Below are 17,887 nucleotides of genomic sequence, written 5' to 3'. Positions count from 1 at the left end.
CTTTGGGCAGGGCAGCTCAATAGGAAACAGGAAACATTTCAGTCTATATTATATATCTGTTCATAGTGATATCTATACAACACAAACATACATTCTCTCCACAGATTAATTAATATGAATAACTCTTATCAACATCGTCACTGGTTTCAGGTTTCTATTCGTCACCGATGTCTTGGTGGATTCTTCAAGTTGTGGATTTATTATCTATAACTCTCTTTTTTAGTCATTTACACATCAATTCATTATAGTGAACATCTAACCCCCCCTTTCCCCTCATCCCTCCCCCACCCCACCCATTAACTTTGCAGCCAGGAGTGTCACATTGTGGGTTGGTTGCAAGCGACCCACTGTTGGTTCACTCCGACTTGTCCTGTGAAGGAAAGACAAATGGAAAAAAATCTGATTAAATAAATAAAAGCTGCTGGCTTTTTTCAAATGACCTTCATTCACCGACGAGTCTTTTTGAAAAAGCAACATTAACCTCGAGTTTTAATGTTTTGCGTCAGTGACTAAAAACTAATCCCCATCCTGGAGAAACCAGAAACAAAAATACAATATTTAATCTTTAAAATTTACAGTCAAATCCCTAAAAATAGCGAGAGAAAATAAACGAGGATGACATCTTAGTCCCCCTATAGAGCCCCAAACATTTCACAACATTCCTACGCATGAATATGAAGCTTTACATTCATGATTGTTTCAATAAATACACAGCAGATGAACACAGTATTAGATCACACATTTAAAGATGTGAAAAAACATTCTGATAGAGGTCCTTGGGTTTGGTTGGCAAAACTGCAGTTCCATTAATGGCCACTTGAGGCAGACTCCAAAAATCCCCAGAGACTGCTGTGTTAAAGTGTCCGGCTTCACATCAGTAAAATAAAAATAAAGTAAAAATCATGTTTAGAGCCTGGTACAAAGCCTGAGCATTCATTAAATATATTTTTGGATATTGTGATGGAACAGTGGAGAGCAGACAGGAAATCTAGGAGAAAAATGAGGGGGAAGATGAACAGTAAGTGGCCTTTAGGTGGATTCCACTCTGGACCTTTGTATTAGCCTTATGGTGTATGGGTTACCTACTCAACCTGGTAAACTGAACTGGGACCCTCTTGTATTTTTAACTAAACTGAGAAATATGATGGCTCGATGTGAGGGATGTGCCATCAAGAGGTTTGCTCTTCAGTTTTGGTGAGTGAAATTCTAGTGTTTTATTAGTCTGTTAATAATTGGAAGATATCTGTGTGCATGCTTTGCACCTAGCTGATGTCGTCGTACTGCAACCTCAGTTTTAAATATGGAAACTTCTGACTCCAAGAAACAGAAATTATAGGGCCCAACATACTAAAAGTGATGCTTCAAATTGAACCTTCAACTTAAACGCAGCAAGGAGGCATTCACTAAGCCTCCACAATCTCACCTTCTTCCTGTCAGCTCACATCTGGTTGGAGAAGGAGGTGGGCGCCCCCTGCTGGCCATAGCCCTGACCATACTGCGCTTCCTGGATGACAAAAAATAAAAAATAAAAAAAATACATAGGATGAATTCAGTTTTCTTGATTAATGATCACTTATTTTGTATGTAAAATGTCAGACTCAAAGACTAAAATTCAATCTACAGTCATGGGCAGCAAAGTGTTTCTGTTTTAAACAATTATCATATACATTAATTATCACATATAATGTAATTAACTGACCCATCATCTGAATAGCAGATGTTAGAGATGTCTGTTCTGATCAAACAGGTCATCAGGAGATAAATTATGTTTCAACCAAAATCAAATTACCGAGTCACAAAGCTTCAGCTAAACTCTTCCCTTGAGGTTCCAGGTTTGACGTTACCAGCATCATCAGTGCATCTGCTCACCTGGTTGTATCCCTGCTGGCTGTAGTCAGGTTGGTAGCCTCCCTGGTTGCTGGCATACGGGTCTTGCTCATAGGCTCCCTGCTGGCCGTAGGCATCGGGTGCGGCAGGCTTGCTCTCAGGAGGCGGAGCCCGCATGAAGGGAGCGATGATGCCCGTCTCCTTAAAGACGAACCAGAGGTTTCCAACCCACAGGATCAGGTTAATGAAACCAAATGCCTGCAAGAGGAGAAGCTGAGGGTTATCACGTCATTCTCTGTTACCAAATTCAGATTCTGATAGAAGTGCCAAGAGCTGCACTTCCTCCAATGGCCACTTCTGCAAAACCTAGTCAATCCCAATAGACTCCCATGTTAAAATAGCTTAGAACTTTGCAGTTGAATGCATCAGTATTTTTTTTTATATAGCACCGATTCACAACAGTCACCTCAAGGTGACCTCAAGGCAAAAACCCTACAATATTAGAAACAAACCCCAAAAGACAGACGACCTATGAGCACTTGGCCGCTTGGCAACAGTGGGAAGGAAAAACTCCCTTTTGACAGGAAGAATCCGCTGGCAGAACGATCGAGGGCTGCGACAGCTTAGGAGTGAGAAGAGGCAGGCAGGACAAAAGACAGAAATTCACCTGTTTTAGGTGAATGGGGATAACTCGGCCATTTAAAGTATATTATGGCTTTAAGTTTTGCATTATTGGGGTTGAGGCCTCACTGAGTGACTAAATATAGCAAATGCAGTCTTCAGTGCTTTAAGAGTTTCTTTCAGCTCCAAGAGGTTCCCAAATCCACCCTCATTTGATAAAGAACTGATTTTGTTTTCTTTTTTTTTTTTTAATGCCTTCTACCATCCAAAGTACAAACAATAACTGAAAATAAACTGTATTCATTAGCTTAAGTTAGCATCCTGATTAATAAAAGTAAATCATGGAGGCACCTTGAAATTTAGGGGCATAAAGTTTTTTTTTCTTCACGTATTTAGGTTACAGTAACAGGGAGCAGGGTTGATGGTGAAGACGAAAAGAACAAGATCAAAATCAACATCCTGTGTCACGATCAATCATCTAAAGCAACCGACAGCGCACAAGATAGGTGAAGAGGAGCAGGAGTGACAGAAAGGTAGCAGCAAGAGAGAAAGGGGAGATGGTAATGACACCTGCTATACTGTATTGTTTGGAGACAGTGGCACTGACAGCAAGACAGGAGGTCGAGCTGGGTGTGACCAAGATTAGAAAGGAGTCCATCAGAGGGACGGCTCAGGTCGAGCGGTTTGGGCACAAAGTCCTAGAGGCAAAGCTGAGAGGGTTTGGGCACGTACACTGATCGACTGGATTTTTAAGATGGAGCTGCTAGGTAGGGGGAAAAGAGGACGACCTCAGAGAAGATCTATGGTTCTAGTGAAAGAGGACATGCAGAGGGTTGATGTGGCGGAGCAGGAGGAGGATGCTATGGATAGGGTCAGATGGAGGAAGATAATCCATTAAAGCGAAAGGTAGAAAGGAAGAGGAGGAAAAGAAGGAGGACAACAAAGTGCGAGTGCCCTGTCAGCAGTTACTTCATCAGTACAAAAACAGCCAAGTGTGAAATCTGTCTTACTTTAAGACAGAATTAAACATTTATGTCACTGACGTGAAACAAGTGAATTTAAACCCATCTTCAATAAACAGAGAGTTTGATCCAGCACCAGTTTTCTTTATAATCCGGTGCTAAACGTGTCATTGTTATTTAGTTTATGTCATTTAGTTGACATTATATCTGAAATCTTGCTTCTTTGACATGTTGAATTTTTTTTTTTTTAATCTCTCATTAATCTTAAGCTCGAGTTGAAGACTACTGGACTTCTGTTCTAACTGCTCATGAGTTCCTCTTGAGGCGCTGTTATGAGCCAGGTCATTGTTTCCGTGTGGTACTGTCACTCACCACACCAGAGGGGGGCGTTGTTTGTACTCTGTGATGTTTGTGCTATGTAAGTTTCCAGGTGGAGGCTGACCATCGGGGGAAGATGGAATGAGGCCGGCTACAAATTGGGACCTGACTAGGCCGGCAGCCCCTCCTGCTTCCTGTTTCCAGCAAGCTGCGTGTTTGGCCCCGTGTGCTGTGTGACTGAGTTTTCCGGGATGAGAAGCGCTAGACTGCAGTGTAAACGGTGTAAAAAGACCTCTAACTGGACATGGTAGCTGTAGGGGTGGGAAGACTTTTCTTTTTAGAACCTTTTTCTCCTGTTTTGGTTAGTGAAGACAGGTAAGAGGCTTGTATTTTCTTTTGTGGTTTTATCACTATAGGTAAGTTAGTTCTGGTTTATTTCTAGTGTGTTTTGTTTGTTGTTTTGGCCATGCCCACCCTGACGCTCATTACCTGTCCAGTTAATAAAACGACTAGTCATTGTAAAGCCGTGGCTGTGTGATTGACTTCTTTGCGATCTTTTTTTGCTTTCCTCGTGTTGCACTCCGGCTCGAGGCCGGTGTGTAACAGGCGCCGTCACTTTGGACATGGTCCCGAGAGTCTCTTACCTACTCTGTCATCAGGCGAGTCGTCAGGGTCACACCTTGGCTCATGTGAAAGAAGTCCAATTTCTTTTTACTCGAGTGCTTAAGACTCTCGTGCCCTGGATGACTCAGAACCTACAGACATTTCTCAGTAATATTCTGTGCGGGTCAGTACTGACATTCTAGTATTGTAGTATCCATGAACTTTCCCCGTCCTATGGCAAGACTCAGATGTGCTCAGGCCCAGTGAAAGTCTTACCACAGAGGTGTTCAATCCAGACATAACCGGGTCGTGGACTTCACGGCAGCTGTTCTCATCCTCTTTACAGGCGGGGATCATAGTGATGACTTCATCCGGGTTGGTCGCAGTCTTTACGTCGGACAGACCTTTGGCCCAGGCTGCTGAACTCACCAGCCACATGAAGGCAAACACTCCGGTGACTCCCAGGTCCTGAAACGGCACAAAGACAGAGTGAGGGAGGTTATTCAGAGGTCAACTGGGAAGTCGGGTGGCTGTACTTACGATCAGTGGGCCCTTGTTGTTCTCCTTGTACTTTTCAAAGAAGAAGACGTAAATGCTGAGAGCCGCCGTAGAGTACAGGAAGGCGAAGACGCCGATGGTGACAAAGAATTCGGCCGAGGAGGAGTAGTCGCCAACCAGGAAAATCGGTTCTTTATTCTCAGACTTACAGGTGGGGGCATGAAAATACTCCTGGTGGAGTCTGACAGAGGAGTTTAAAGTTATTGAAGGTGAAGCTAAAGTGAAAAATACAACATTTGGTTCAGACATTGGTGACCAACAAGAACTAATACACAGTTAATAACTTTAGAGCTCCGACAGTCACACCATCTGGTCAAAACACCCCTCAAAGCTTTGGACCCAGGGGTCCTGCCTGAGGAACATTTATAAATAAAATTGAGCTGAAAGAAGTTTAAACATTTAATTTTTTATTTAATATTTTTTAGCTTCAGAGTTTATGGCGTCTGTGCGTGTTCTGACCTGAAGGGATACTCAAACTCCACTTCTATTTTCAGGTCGCTCTGCGTCCGGTTCTTGCACTCCACCGCAATCTTGAACATCCCGGAATAACTGCCACAGGTGGAGAAGGCGAAGATGGCGAAGAACTGGGGGAGGAAGAAGGAGGAGCAACAACACATCACAAGCATTACTCGCAGCAGTGGTATCCTCCTGTATGTGGCATAGCACAGCATTTTCATCTCACTCCTAAAGTTGTTCCAGGTTCTAATTTCCATTTCCTTTTAGTCTGACCAAAATCCAAAACACGATGTATTCGTGGTTTTGCACAGAGGTCACTCTGTTTGACTCAGACTAGAAAAATAAAAATCATGATTATATCACAAAGAGACTGAAGACTTATTTGCCTCCAAGAGGAGAAGCTGTGTTTTTGTAGAGAAGGTTATTTAGGTTCATTAGGACGGCTTAATTAATTTTTTTATTGATAAATAAATAAATTCAGCACTTGCAGGCAGATTTTTACAATTGCTCAAATATTGCACTGAATTTAGCAACACTAAACTGTTACATGCATTTATAGACTCTCTTTAGGATGAAGAAACTGACATGACTGTGTCACCTGACCTTTGACCTGCAAACAGCATCCTCAGTAAAAACAATTTTTCATGGCCGTGACCTTCCTGTGGCTAAAAATTGCTGCTATTTTTTTTAAATACATATAAATGCAGTTCTGCTGAAGCAGAGGAGGCGCTGGCTCCTGCAGGATGATGACTCATCGTCACGTCTATGTTTAGCGACTCATTGCGAAGCTTTGCATATCAGACAGGAACCGAACCAACAACTGCCTCGGCCTCACAGAGCTGTGCACACTGACTTCAGCGGCCTGATGAAAACAGGCTTCACGTTGAGTCAGCGGGAGGAACTTGGTGACGTTTTTATGTGTGATGTCACTGATTTCCCCACCTGCTACAGAACGTGGAGGAAAGTGAAACCAGGGTCATCATTAAGATGTTCGCAGCCTTGCGTGATTTACATGCAGGAAGATCCAGATTTATTTTCATCGTCTTGTATCCAGGAGTCAAAGTTTAAACTCCTGTATGATGTGGTTTGTAAGGAGGTCTGCAGTTTTTACTAGTTTTTATTTTTTTTAATATCCAGACCCCTTATAGTCCCCAATCATGGGGCGACCACTCTACCTACTGAGCTATCCCTGCCCTGTGATTGGGGGCAGGGATTTTGTGATTGTTCTGCTTTTACCTGCTGATAACTAAAAACCTGACACTCAGCACACCTACTTTGAACCAGGGTAGATATGTTACTGTGCAAAAGAAAGTGCAAAAAACAAAAAAGTGTGCACATCTAAGAAGAAACAGGCTTGATACCAGACCATTGTTGGAACAAATTGTTGCCAAAAAGATCCCACTTGTGCTCCCGCTTTGCCACTAGTGTCACAACTAGAGTCCCAAAAAGTGTCCCTGCTTTTCTACAGCTGTTGCCACATCTGTAGACACCAGCTGTGATGCTCTTCTAGCCAATACTCAGACACGTGTGAGGACCAGCCGTGAGGCTCAAACAGCCTGATGAACCGCTGCTTCGACTGTCCCCATTTCCCTATAAATTTGCCATAAAACATCCACACAATTCTGAAAATTCACACTTGGTCCTCGCAAGGAGGCTGCATGAACCCACATCCACGTTGCCAAGTAGGGATTGGGCCGTCTGACTGTGACCATCTGCTCAGTCAGTGTGTGGGTGTGCGATATTTAATACCATACATACAGTACTGAGAGCTGAAGCTGTTACATCACTTCCCATCCAGCCTTCGGCATCTCAGTGGAATTTGTGAATAAGCCATTTCCTTGTTGTCTGAAGGTTTAGAAAAGGTTTTATGTTTTCAGACTTGTTTTATAGAGTTGATCTGACAATGTGATACAACATATATATGAAGTTAAGTCAACATGCGCCCTGTCAGCCAGTGTGTGAAGGTCAGCCTGGACTGAGATTTAACAGGGTTTTTTTTGGGACGTCCATCTAACTAAACGCTCACATTTAATCTGAGGTATTGAGGCACACTGGCTGAGACCTCCCATGCTTTATTCCCCATTTCTCTTGGTGAAGCAACCAGTGATCTCCACAGACAGCACTTTCAACAGGATCTGTAATCACTGACGAAGCTATCAGTGTCCGATCTCTCCTACCTGCTAATTAAATCATTAGGACAACCGATCTATGTCTATGCTTGTTTTCAATCTTCACAGATGTCTGTACCTGAGACCCTCTGTTATCAATGTGAGATGTCGAAACTGTTACATATACCACATGAACATCGCTGCTGCTAAAAATATGATCATATTATAAACAAAGAACCACGACCATGGATTCTTTTGACGAGTCTGGTGTGAAAATGTAAATAAAAGGAGGCTAAAGAGCTTGGAAAGAAAAAGCGTCTGGACTTCTTTAAGTTGCTTGAAGACGTTTTACCTCTCATCTGAGAAGCTTCTTCAGTTCTAAGGTCAATCCCCCCAAAGAGGGACAAAAGGACCCCCCCTGTTTTCAGGACCCAGGACCCACACCTGTTTTCACACCTTGGCTCAAGTGATTAGGTAGAGGATCATCAGGAGGTCCTTTTGTCCCTCTTTGAGGGGATTGACCCTAGAACTGAAGAAGCTTCTTGGATGAGAGGTGAAACGTCTTCAAGCAACTTAAAGTCCAGACGCTTTTTCTTTCCAAGCTCCTTAGACTATGATGACCTGGATGACTGAGAACCTTCACAGACATAAATAAAAGGAGACGTTTTATATGCTAAAGGTTGTTTTGAGCAGATACTTATATCAGATGATGAAATGACTCCTGAAATTTCACTGAAAATTCATTTTAAGTTGTTTTTTTCCCCCCACAGTGAACAATCATAAATCAGATCAAATGACCAGGAGTACCGATGCTTCTTTCTGCTACTGTATCATATTTTAAACTATGATACATCCCATGATGCTGAAGCTCACTGAGTTTTTTGTAATGAAAACTTTAATACATCTGAAAAATTCATGTGTATATCTCCTGCATCTATGAAGTTATGAGGTCCCTAAAATGTTTTTAAAAACCCTCCGGACTGAGCTGATGTACGAGGTTTTATCCACAACGAAAAACCAAAAGAAGAGCGAGTTGAGGGGGAGGGGATTTCAATCTCCCTACAGCGCCCCCTGCTGTGTGGATGCTGGCATCTACAATTTATTTCAAAATAAAACCAGAAGGTTAGCTCGTTAATAGTAGGAGCTGAATCATACCTGCAGTTAGTGAACTTTTAGCAGCTTAAAGGCTACAAACATAGAATAAAACTGATACAGTAAGATTTTTATGTTTTATTATATGTTTTTATTACAAGTCATGAATGCGTACTTTAAATATTAACATTAAAGCTGATCAGCTGTTAAACAGAAGAAAATTATTCGTTCATACATGATCATGGATATGTGTGAATTGTGCTTTCATCTAAGGTGAACCATTAAACTCTGATGGTGTATGATGTTTCTGAGCTTTAAACAGGAACGTGAACTCAGCTCCGGGAGTTATACGTCCTTAAAAACTCTGGAGGATACGGTGCATCTGTGCTGTGGTTGCAGGTTTTTGTGGTGCAGCTGTTGGTCTGATGAACTCACCCATTCTAGGACCTTAATGAAGCCCAGAGGAACCTTCAGCACCCTGAACTGACCCTGGGCCACCAGCTGCAGACAGAAAGACACACACTGGTTAATTATGTTCATCCGAGCAGCCTGACGAAAGACGAGCACGCGGATCTCCTGCTGTCAGGAGCACTTTCACTCAGGGCCAGAACATCATAAACAGCAGCATCATTTCTGCTAAATGAAACATTTGGAAGAAAACTTTTTCCCCAAAATATTTCCAAACTTTTCTGTACTTTAAAACCATCCTAGAAAAACAAAAACAAGCAAACCAACACCTACAGAGATGCTAGGTGGCAGAGAGGAGGGTCAGCGTGGTTTCATGGACTTATTTCTATTAACCATCAACGACATGTTTAGACTTTCATCAAGAGAAACTTTGAGCTCAACTGTTGTTATCAATAATAACAATTCACTGAGAATATTGGCAACATTAAAAAACATTCCCATCATACCGAGTCAGCTGACTTAATGAATGATTCAGACTGCAGGTCTAAAATGCAGACACTGGGAGTGGAGAGGAGACCGTCATGATAATCTCATCATGCAATAAGCGACAGAATTTATCTGTATATAACATTTTTGTATGCATGTTATTCACAACTGCACAACAAAGTTTCTTTATTGCAATAATCTGAACAGCTTTTCTTACGTTGTAGGAGACGATCTAACTGCACATGGAAACCCGCAGTTTGCTGTGTAATAGTCCTTCAGTCTTAATGATCCTTGCATATGTTTCTGGATGTTAAAATGATTTTCTCACCACTTCATTTCAGCTTTAATGAAAAAAGCTGGACTCATTTTCACTGATCGGGAGAAGATTTGTTGTGCAGGGAAATTTTAAAAATGTCAGAGAACAACTTTGTTCTGATTCCAGAGCGTTTCAGGGACGTTATTCTACACGCAGGAATGAAGAAAAACTGGCAAATGTTTTTGGATCGTTTGAAAAACATTTGGAACAATTCAACGAAGAAATCTTCAGAATTAACAGAATTGGATGTGAATGACTTAACAGATTTCAAATGATTTTTGAGACTTTGATAATTATCCAATTACTTGAGAACAAATGCATAAAATTCTTTAAACAGTGCAAAAATCATTGCCAGATTATCTGAAATCATCATCTCTTTTTCTGGGAACACTTTCATGTTTCAGCTTTTTGGCAATGACTCAGTCACTGCTTTGATTATTCTTCATTTAAAATGAGTTAAACATGTACCTAAACATGAATTATAATGCGTTCAATGTCACAATCCTTCATTTTAAATTGAACTTTAAAATCTTCATTTCAGATTTAAATACACATCAAGCACATCTTGCAAACAGACAGCATCATGCACCGTGTTCAAACAAACAGATCCATTCTTCCTCTCAGATTTCAACCTGCTGCTCGGCTCGTGGGATATTCAACACTCGCATAAAGGTGCCAAGGATAAGGTATTAAACAGGCTTTAGGGATATTATAGTATTACATTCATTACCAAACATAACTGCAGACACACTTATGGCTCAATAAAAGAATAAAAACAAGCAAAAAGTTATTTTTGTAATCAAATACAGTTAATTTCACTTTATTCACTTATTACTTTAAAAGGTTCTGTTTAATAATCAAAGTACTTCCAGTAAATTTTTATTTTATTGTATATTGTGACTTTACATTATAAAGTACCTTGAGACACATGTGGTGAACTGGCACTACTTTATATAAAACCAAAAAAGGGATTGTAAGCTTATTTTATTAGGACTATAACACTGTCTCTGAGGTTGGTTATGACAGGCCGCCAATCTGATGCAGGGCTAATGAAAATATAATGAAGTAAAAATGAACAACAATGGAAAAACAGGAATTTATAGAATGCTTTTGCCTTCACTTTATATGCAGACATATTCCAGAAATGAAAGAGTGAAGACTGAAAGACTCAAATGTTGCAGATAACAGTTTAAAGCAGAATAAAAATGCACGAGATCCTTAACCGCAAATAGTAATTAATTCAATGCTGACATTTTAAACTGATGAACACTCAGACGGCGCTGAGGTCGACTCAGACTTCTAGGAGTTTTGCACTGGTCTGCCTGAGCGGGCTCATCTCAGGAGGAGTGATGCCAGAATCTGTTGTTAACATCCAATAAAACCAGCCAGCAGAGCTGAAATGATTGTTTACTGACTGAGACTCTGACAGTAGGAGGGAACATCGTTCAGTTGTTACCTTTCACAGTTAAACTGGATCTTTATCGAATAAAGGTATTCCCTTTTCAGTATTTGTTTACATTCAAAAGAAGCTACAGGAACAGTCAGTAAACACATGAATCTCATGGATAACTGACTGACACGCTTCAGTGTGCGAGACGGGAATTTGCTCCGTCTCCATTGGTGGACGTGCAGTACGGGAAGCTCCACAGGGGACTGAGCCGTCTCCATTCCTGTTCACCTCGTACCTGCGACATCAGAGCTGAATAAACTGATCAGGAAGGCGGGTCTGTGATTGGCTGCAGAGTGGACACATTTATCCACACATTTAGCAGACAAACCGCCGATTTCATTTTAAAAAGTGATGCACAGCACAGTAATTTAGTCTCCATGGCAATGTGCCACTCTCCACCATGTTGTGAAGTTCTTTGCTTGGCACTTTGTGCGTTCCTGCTGAAACACCAGCACCATTTAATCGGCAGCTTTAAAATAAAATGGCTTCTCAAACTAGAGTCTGTTCGTCCCACCAGACCAGAATCCCAACCTTTTGCACACCTACAGGTCATAAAAAAAATTCCCCGACTTTGCTTCTCTTCAGGTAAAAACATTTCTTTCATTATTTTACAGATGTTCCCCATCCAACACAGACCACAGATCAGAGTTCCCAAAGGCTGTGGCACATGGGTGAGCCTCGGGACTTTGTGTCCTGCACCCACCAGTGCTACCCCTCAGCCTCCTAACAGACACAGCTACGGTAACAATTTCAAAATCCTATGTGGCCCTGCTCTCAAGTTTCACCAAGTTTTTCACCTTAAGGTCGAGGTCACCGAGACTCGAACTCGTGAATGGTTGTTAGTAAATGGGCTAATATGTTGCCTCATTCTGCATTCACAAACTTCCATGCTGCTCGCCCGCCCGTCAGTGAGACGACAATGCCCCATCAGCCTTTTACAGCCGAGGGGTAAAAAGGTCACAAGCTCAGAGGAGGATAACCAGATACTGCAGCCATGCAAACTGCAGTGCCGTCATCTGACCATGTAATCAAGAGCAGAGCTGAAAACATATAAAAGATATGAAATCCATTTCCCACAAATATGAAATTTTGGACAACGTGCTTGAATACCACCTCCACAAACAATAGTGCACTCCTTTGAGATCTAAAATAGACTGCGCAGGATCATAGCCACGGGTTTTGGACTCATTTGTAGCCATCTGGTTGCAGATGGTAAGTGTTTGCTTTCTGGGATGTGGTTAACATGGCACAAAACTATTTTATTATATTTTTTTCAACCTCAAAACAAGATCTTTTTTGTCAAAAACAAGTGTGAAAATGGTGAACATACACATCCTTCAGCCTTTACCCTTCCTCACCTGGAGAGATTCTTCTTCTGAAGCACATCCCAGCACGCTGAAAAAAAGACTAGAGTACTGCTAGACTGTTAAATTTAATGCACTGGGAGTACGAATGTGTTTTTAAACCACCATCATGTCAAACACATGCTGTGATGGGCCTGAAAGGTAGCTCAGCTTTACCGGCAAAAACCCCCCAAAAACAGGAGCATCAGCTAGAAATGTGTGAAACTGGACATCTGTACGGCTGCTGTGGTCTGTAATAAAAAGCATTTCTGAGCTCCTGATTTTTTATTTTGTGCATCGTGTGAATATTAAAACATTAAAGGGGACCCATTTTTTCCTCATGTCCAACGCCATATTTTTATTGTTGGACACTAGTAGAGTGACTGTGCAAGATTCACAGAGTTCACAATGGTCCTTTTATGAGAAACAATCCAGCCTTATGTGCCTCCCCTTTGACCAAAACTGAATATTTGGTTGGGCCTCTGTGCTGGCAGCCAGAGCAGACCGTATCAGGGATTTCCCCTCTTTATGATACAAACAAGCCAAGAGCAGAAAAAAAAGCCCTCACACCAAATGTTTCAGAGGTTCTCCTTCACAGAGATCATCACATAGGCTCAACTGGCCATATTTAATCAGAGTGTAACATTTATTCATGACAGAGTCAGGAAAACCAAATGTTTCAGTTATATTTTTACATTAAAACATAGAAATCGAGGATTTAAGAGTTTTCTGATTTTAATTGGTTCGTTTTAACCACCACAAGTCCATAAAAAATATTAAAGACGAAACGAGCAGTAACATCTGTAACACTTGTAATAATGCTGCCCCCTGGTGGTGGACATGGTTAAATTCTGCAGTGGGAAACTACAAAAACTGCGTTTAAACGGAGGGACGTAAAATTCTGGAGTTTGTTATGAAGCGTAACACAGAACACTCAGATATGACATCATTAATTAAATGCAAGCGATCAAAGAGGCCGACAGAAGTCAGCTTTGGACTGAAATCACGTTTGACACAGAGCAGCTTTCATCAGCTTTCCCGGGCTTTTTTCTCCTCTGTAGTTTAAAACAGTAAAAATAAAGCGGCGGTGAAACAACAGCTGGATATGAAATATCGGGCTGTGATAGAAACTAACGGCGAAGCAATGCTGGCTTTTCTCTCGGTCTCCATCTTAAAAGGTAGCTGATGAAGGAGAGGAGGAGAAGGGGTGGGAGGAAGAGGAGGAGCAGCTGAATCATCTGGGTGAACCCGCTTAGACCCGGGTTAAATAACGCGGATCAGGTAGAAGGAAAACGGCGAGAGAAAAACAGATCCGGGCAGACCCGCAACATCATCAGCATCAGCATCCCGAGCAGAGAGGACGCCCTCCCCCTCCCCCCCCGGCTGCCATTTTACAAGCCCAGACACACACACACACACACACACACACACACACACACACACACACACACACACACACACACACAGCATTTCATCACGGGCGCACGGGGCTGCTGATATTTTCATGTTTGTGCGTTTTTGTTTCGGGCCTCCTGCAGACACCGTGGCGCAGGGATGGAAACCCCAGACACTCCTGTTTCCAAACCTCCCGCAGTCCGCCTCACATCCCCCTCCCTCCCACACACACACACAGTGGTACAAACACACAAACATATGGACCACCATGAAGAACCGAGCCCGGTCCAGAGAGCCTCTCCCCTCCGTCTCTCCATGTCCTCCTCCCGGGCATCCTCCGCCAGCTGTCGGAGCCGCCTCCTGCGGCCGACACGGAGATGCTTTACCGGGAGGCAAAATGCATACAAATTCCGAACCGAAACACGAACACAACCCGAACCCACAGCTGATCAACCCGCAGCAGACAGGTGAAATATATATATATATATATAAAAAGGCGGATGTGGAGTGTTTGTACCTGATTTACGACGTCCATCCTGCAGAGTGTCGAGAGGACCGAGAAGATCTGGGAGGGGGAAGGCGTGAGGGGGGTTGAGTGGAGGGGCCGGGACTGTCCACGACATCATTTTATTTACTATAAAAAAACAAGAACAAAGAAACATTTCAGATTAAAAAAAACAAACATTAAATATGATTATTAAAAAAAAAAAGATTTATTTTATTAAATTAAAAATTTAGCTTTTATTTCTTGGATAGGGGGGGATTGCGTCATCACGGTAGAAGGTGGTGGTGACGTGCTTGTGATCATGTGACCCAATACGTGACGTATAAATGTAATCTGTAACGCAGATTTATATTTTTATAACATTAAAACAAAAACCTCAGCTCATAATTTGATTTAACAGTTAATTCAAATAAACATTTAATGCTTACACAATTTAGGAACCAATATATGTTACAAATACAAGTAGATCTTAATCCTGAATCATTCAGTGGCTTTAATTCAATTTTTGTCAAAGTTTAAAGCCAAATTTCTGACAGACATTCGTATTGCAGTGGCATTCATCCTGGTCCCTCTGTGCCTGTGGGAGCACTCCTATACAAATGTTCCAAAATGAAATTCAGAGTAGACAAGGAACTGTTCCCATCAGTATCCACATGTAGACTGAGGTATAAACAACATCTTTGACTGCATTATGGAGTTTCGATACAACAATAACTACTAATAATTATTTGATGCTAGCCACCTGATCACTTTTGGTTTTATGATACTGCAGCCATCCTGGTGTCAGTCAGAAGTCATGTGAGTCTGATATTGACCACAGTTAACAAAAATGAACATTGTGCTGTATTCAGGAGTACTTTAAGCTAGGACTGATTTTATTCATACCATAGTCCGTGAGAGTCTAGGTCTATTTTCTCAGTCTACCAAGAAACTGCAAATATGAAGTCTTCTTTCATTTTTGCAGTTACTGGAGTCGCCCCCTGGTGGTCATTAAAAAGAATAAGACCTTACTTAAACCAGCATGCTACATTTATCCTTTACTTACAGTCTGTGCCTCTCAGTCACCCCCCACCCTGCCACTCAGAGGTCATTATGATTAACATCATCACTTGTTGATTTGTTGAGAGATTGCATTAAGCTAGACGACTGAAGTTCAAAAACATTTAGGTCACTTCAGTAAGTCGGTGCTTTTGAAAGATAGTTATATTTTTAAGTTAAAGTAACATTGATTGCATTTAGTGGAATGATTCATTTAAAAAAATTGGCTCTTTATAAACTTCATTAACAACAACCATTTGCAAAAAATCATGTTCCTTTAATAAACTGTTGTACTCGTTTCCCTAAAACATGAAGAATTGTCGTGTGTCAAGACTTTTGCACAGCACAGTATCTTAAACAACCGTCACCCTGGTGTTCCAGCAGTACTCATCATGCAAAGTCACTGTTTAATCAATAAATAAAACCTCTAACAATCAGCACAGCTGGAAAGTGTGGTGCCGATTAAAGACACCACTTATGACTTCCTGCTATGGTGTGCACTACGCCCTTCACAGAAGAGAAGACACAGGCTTTAACCCGACCTGGTGCGTGCTGACCAAGAAGACAAGAAGTCTGCAAGAACCAAATGGTGCTGCTCATGAAGGGAGTAGTGTGTACAGGTGGTATGCTGTATTCATTTTATTCATTTTGAGGGGGAAGTTTTTACTGCATGGAGCTGTTGACCATGACGTCATAATTAAACCCATAAATGCTGATGTGCCAGACACTCATCAGTGTGTGCAAGCATCTCTGGTTAGCATTTTAACTCACTGGATTTGAATAAAAACAAACAAACAAACAAACAAAAAAACCCTAAAACACTACGTACTCCCCTAAAGATATTACATAAAAATCACCTGTGAATTTAACGTCATATTAGCTCAAACATACTTTTCTGTCAAAACAAGGGCTTTTCAAAGTGACCCCAAATCTCAGAGTGGCAGTTTTTAAGTCAAAGGACAAACAATAAATTCTTGTAGCAATTAGCAGCATCATTTCAAACAGACTTGCAGGTGTGTCAGGATGGCACAGATCAGACAAATGAGTTGGAGAACACACCCAGCCCTTATATGACCTCCCCGCCCCTTCCCCTTCTCAAGATAATTTGGGCTGAAGTGACTCTAAAGAGGTAAAACCTCCAGCTGTTCCTAGATATGGTGGTTTATAGGCTTTATAAATACAGGAGAAGGTTTAAAGTGAAACAGATAAAGAGTAGAAAACATTTAAAACAACCAATCACACGCATATCTGCCAATGAGGAACCTGGAAGGTGGGGTTTTACGTGTGGTCATGTGGTATCCCTGGCAGAGGGAAGATTATGTCATGGCTTTCAGGTGGCACAGGTTTCCCTGACCTTTGTGCAACAATGGCAACAGGCTATGTCTGCTGGTTTGGTGTGTGTGTCATGGAAATGGCAACAGATGGAAATGGGCTGTTAATTCTGTTTGAATCAAATGAGCTAGCTGAGCTCCAGTTAGGGCTGAAAGACGGATTTTGAGTGAGTGATCCTTTCCATCCTTCCATCCTTCCTTCCTTCCTTCCTTCCTTCTTTCAACTGGAGCTCATCCTTCAGTCAGCCAGCAGAGGGAGCTCAGACCACATCAGACTGGGTCAGACCTGTCACTCCACACAGGTAGGTACAATAGTGACACATTTTGTTTCACAGGTAGGCCCTTGTAATATTTTATGCTACATGTTTTTGTAATGTTATTTTACAGTGGTGGGTTTTGATCCTTTGTAACAAACCCAACCTTCAAACAGAGTTTGGGCTTTTTCAAGATAAGATTGGGAAACTCTGAAGGATCTCAGTAATATGCATGTCTCTAACACAGACTGGGCAGTTGAAAAAATTCAGTCTGCATTTCATCCATACATTTGATGTCAAGACAACACTTGGAAGCTACTTTTCTGATGAGAATAAAAATATAAATTTATACTGCAGCATCCCCTATTTTAGCTGTGAGTTTATGCATCTCTACGTTTAACCACCAGGGTTGCTTCCAGGATTTTAGTGGGTGGGGGACCAAAAAGCATTCAAGGGGGAAACTCACTGAAAGCTCCAGGAGTTCTAAGGCACACAGCTCCTTATTCTATCAACACGCATTGAGAAAAATGTTTGCCCTGTAACAATACGGTGACCACACTAAAACACATTTAACACAAGATAATGGAGGTGACCAAAATGCAGTTTAGTTGCAACAATAAATACATCAGATTTCATTTAATATAGTCTGTACCTGCCCATGGACCGCAGGCAAAATGAACCAGTATCTGCATTTATTAAAAGGTATCTTTTTCCTGATGACAATGATGTTTCCGTGACAAATAGAAAATAAAATCAATGAAATTAAAAGTAAAAAATGTCCCACATATCCTTTGGTTTAAGTTCATTTTTACAACA

General features: G+C 41.5%; 1 protein-coding gene across 1 annotated transcript; it reads right to left on the bottom strand.

Annotated features, from left to right (window-relative positions):
- Positions 1 to 281: 281 nt before the first annotated feature.
- Positions 282 to 14,547, bottom strand: sypa (synaptophysin a). Its single transcript, XM_086277181.1, has 8 exons — positions 14,461 to 14,547; positions 8,981 to 9,046; positions 5,349 to 5,473; positions 4,872 to 5,070; positions 4,608 to 4,799; positions 1,870 to 2,085; positions 1,424 to 1,504; positions 282 to 370 (listed from the first exon to the last, which is right to left on the bottom strand). The coding sequence occupies exons 1-7, from the start codon at positions 14,476 to 14,478 to the stop codon at positions 1,439 to 1,441; spliced, it is 882 nt and encodes a 293-aa protein (XP_086133307.1). The 5' UTR covers positions 14,479 to 14,547; the 3' UTR covers positions 282 to 370; positions 1,424 to 1,438.
- Positions 14,548 to 17,887: the final 3,340 nt, after the last annotated feature.

The sequence above is a fragment of the Aulonocara sp. 'chitande type north' Nkhata Bay genome, linkage group LG20, assembly GCF_057382095.1.
Source record: "Aulonocara sp. 'chitande type north' Nkhata Bay isolate Kocher_YH1m ecotype deep benthic linkage group LG20, A_spYH_male_GT1.1, whole genome shotgun sequence".
NCBI lineage: Eukaryota > Metazoa > Chordata > Actinopteri > Cichliformes > Cichlidae > Aulonocara > Aulonocara sp. 'chitande type north' Nkhata Bay.
Note: the sequence above shows the minus strand (reverse complement) of the source record. Positions and strands in the feature narration are given on the sequence as shown.

What these genes read in the sequence shown, in the direction of transcription:
- sypa (XM_086277181.1), bottom strand. An exon ending in ACAACAAGGGCCCACTGATC is followed by an intron (nt 4,800 to 4,871) that starts GTAAGTACAGCC and finishes GTGCCGTTTCAG; the next exon opens with GACCTGGGAGTCACCGGAGT. An exon ending in CTGGATTGAACACCTCTGTG is followed by an intron (nt 2,086 to 4,607) that starts GTAAGACTTTCA and finishes CTCCTCTTGCAG; the next exon opens with GCATTTGGTTTCATTAACCT.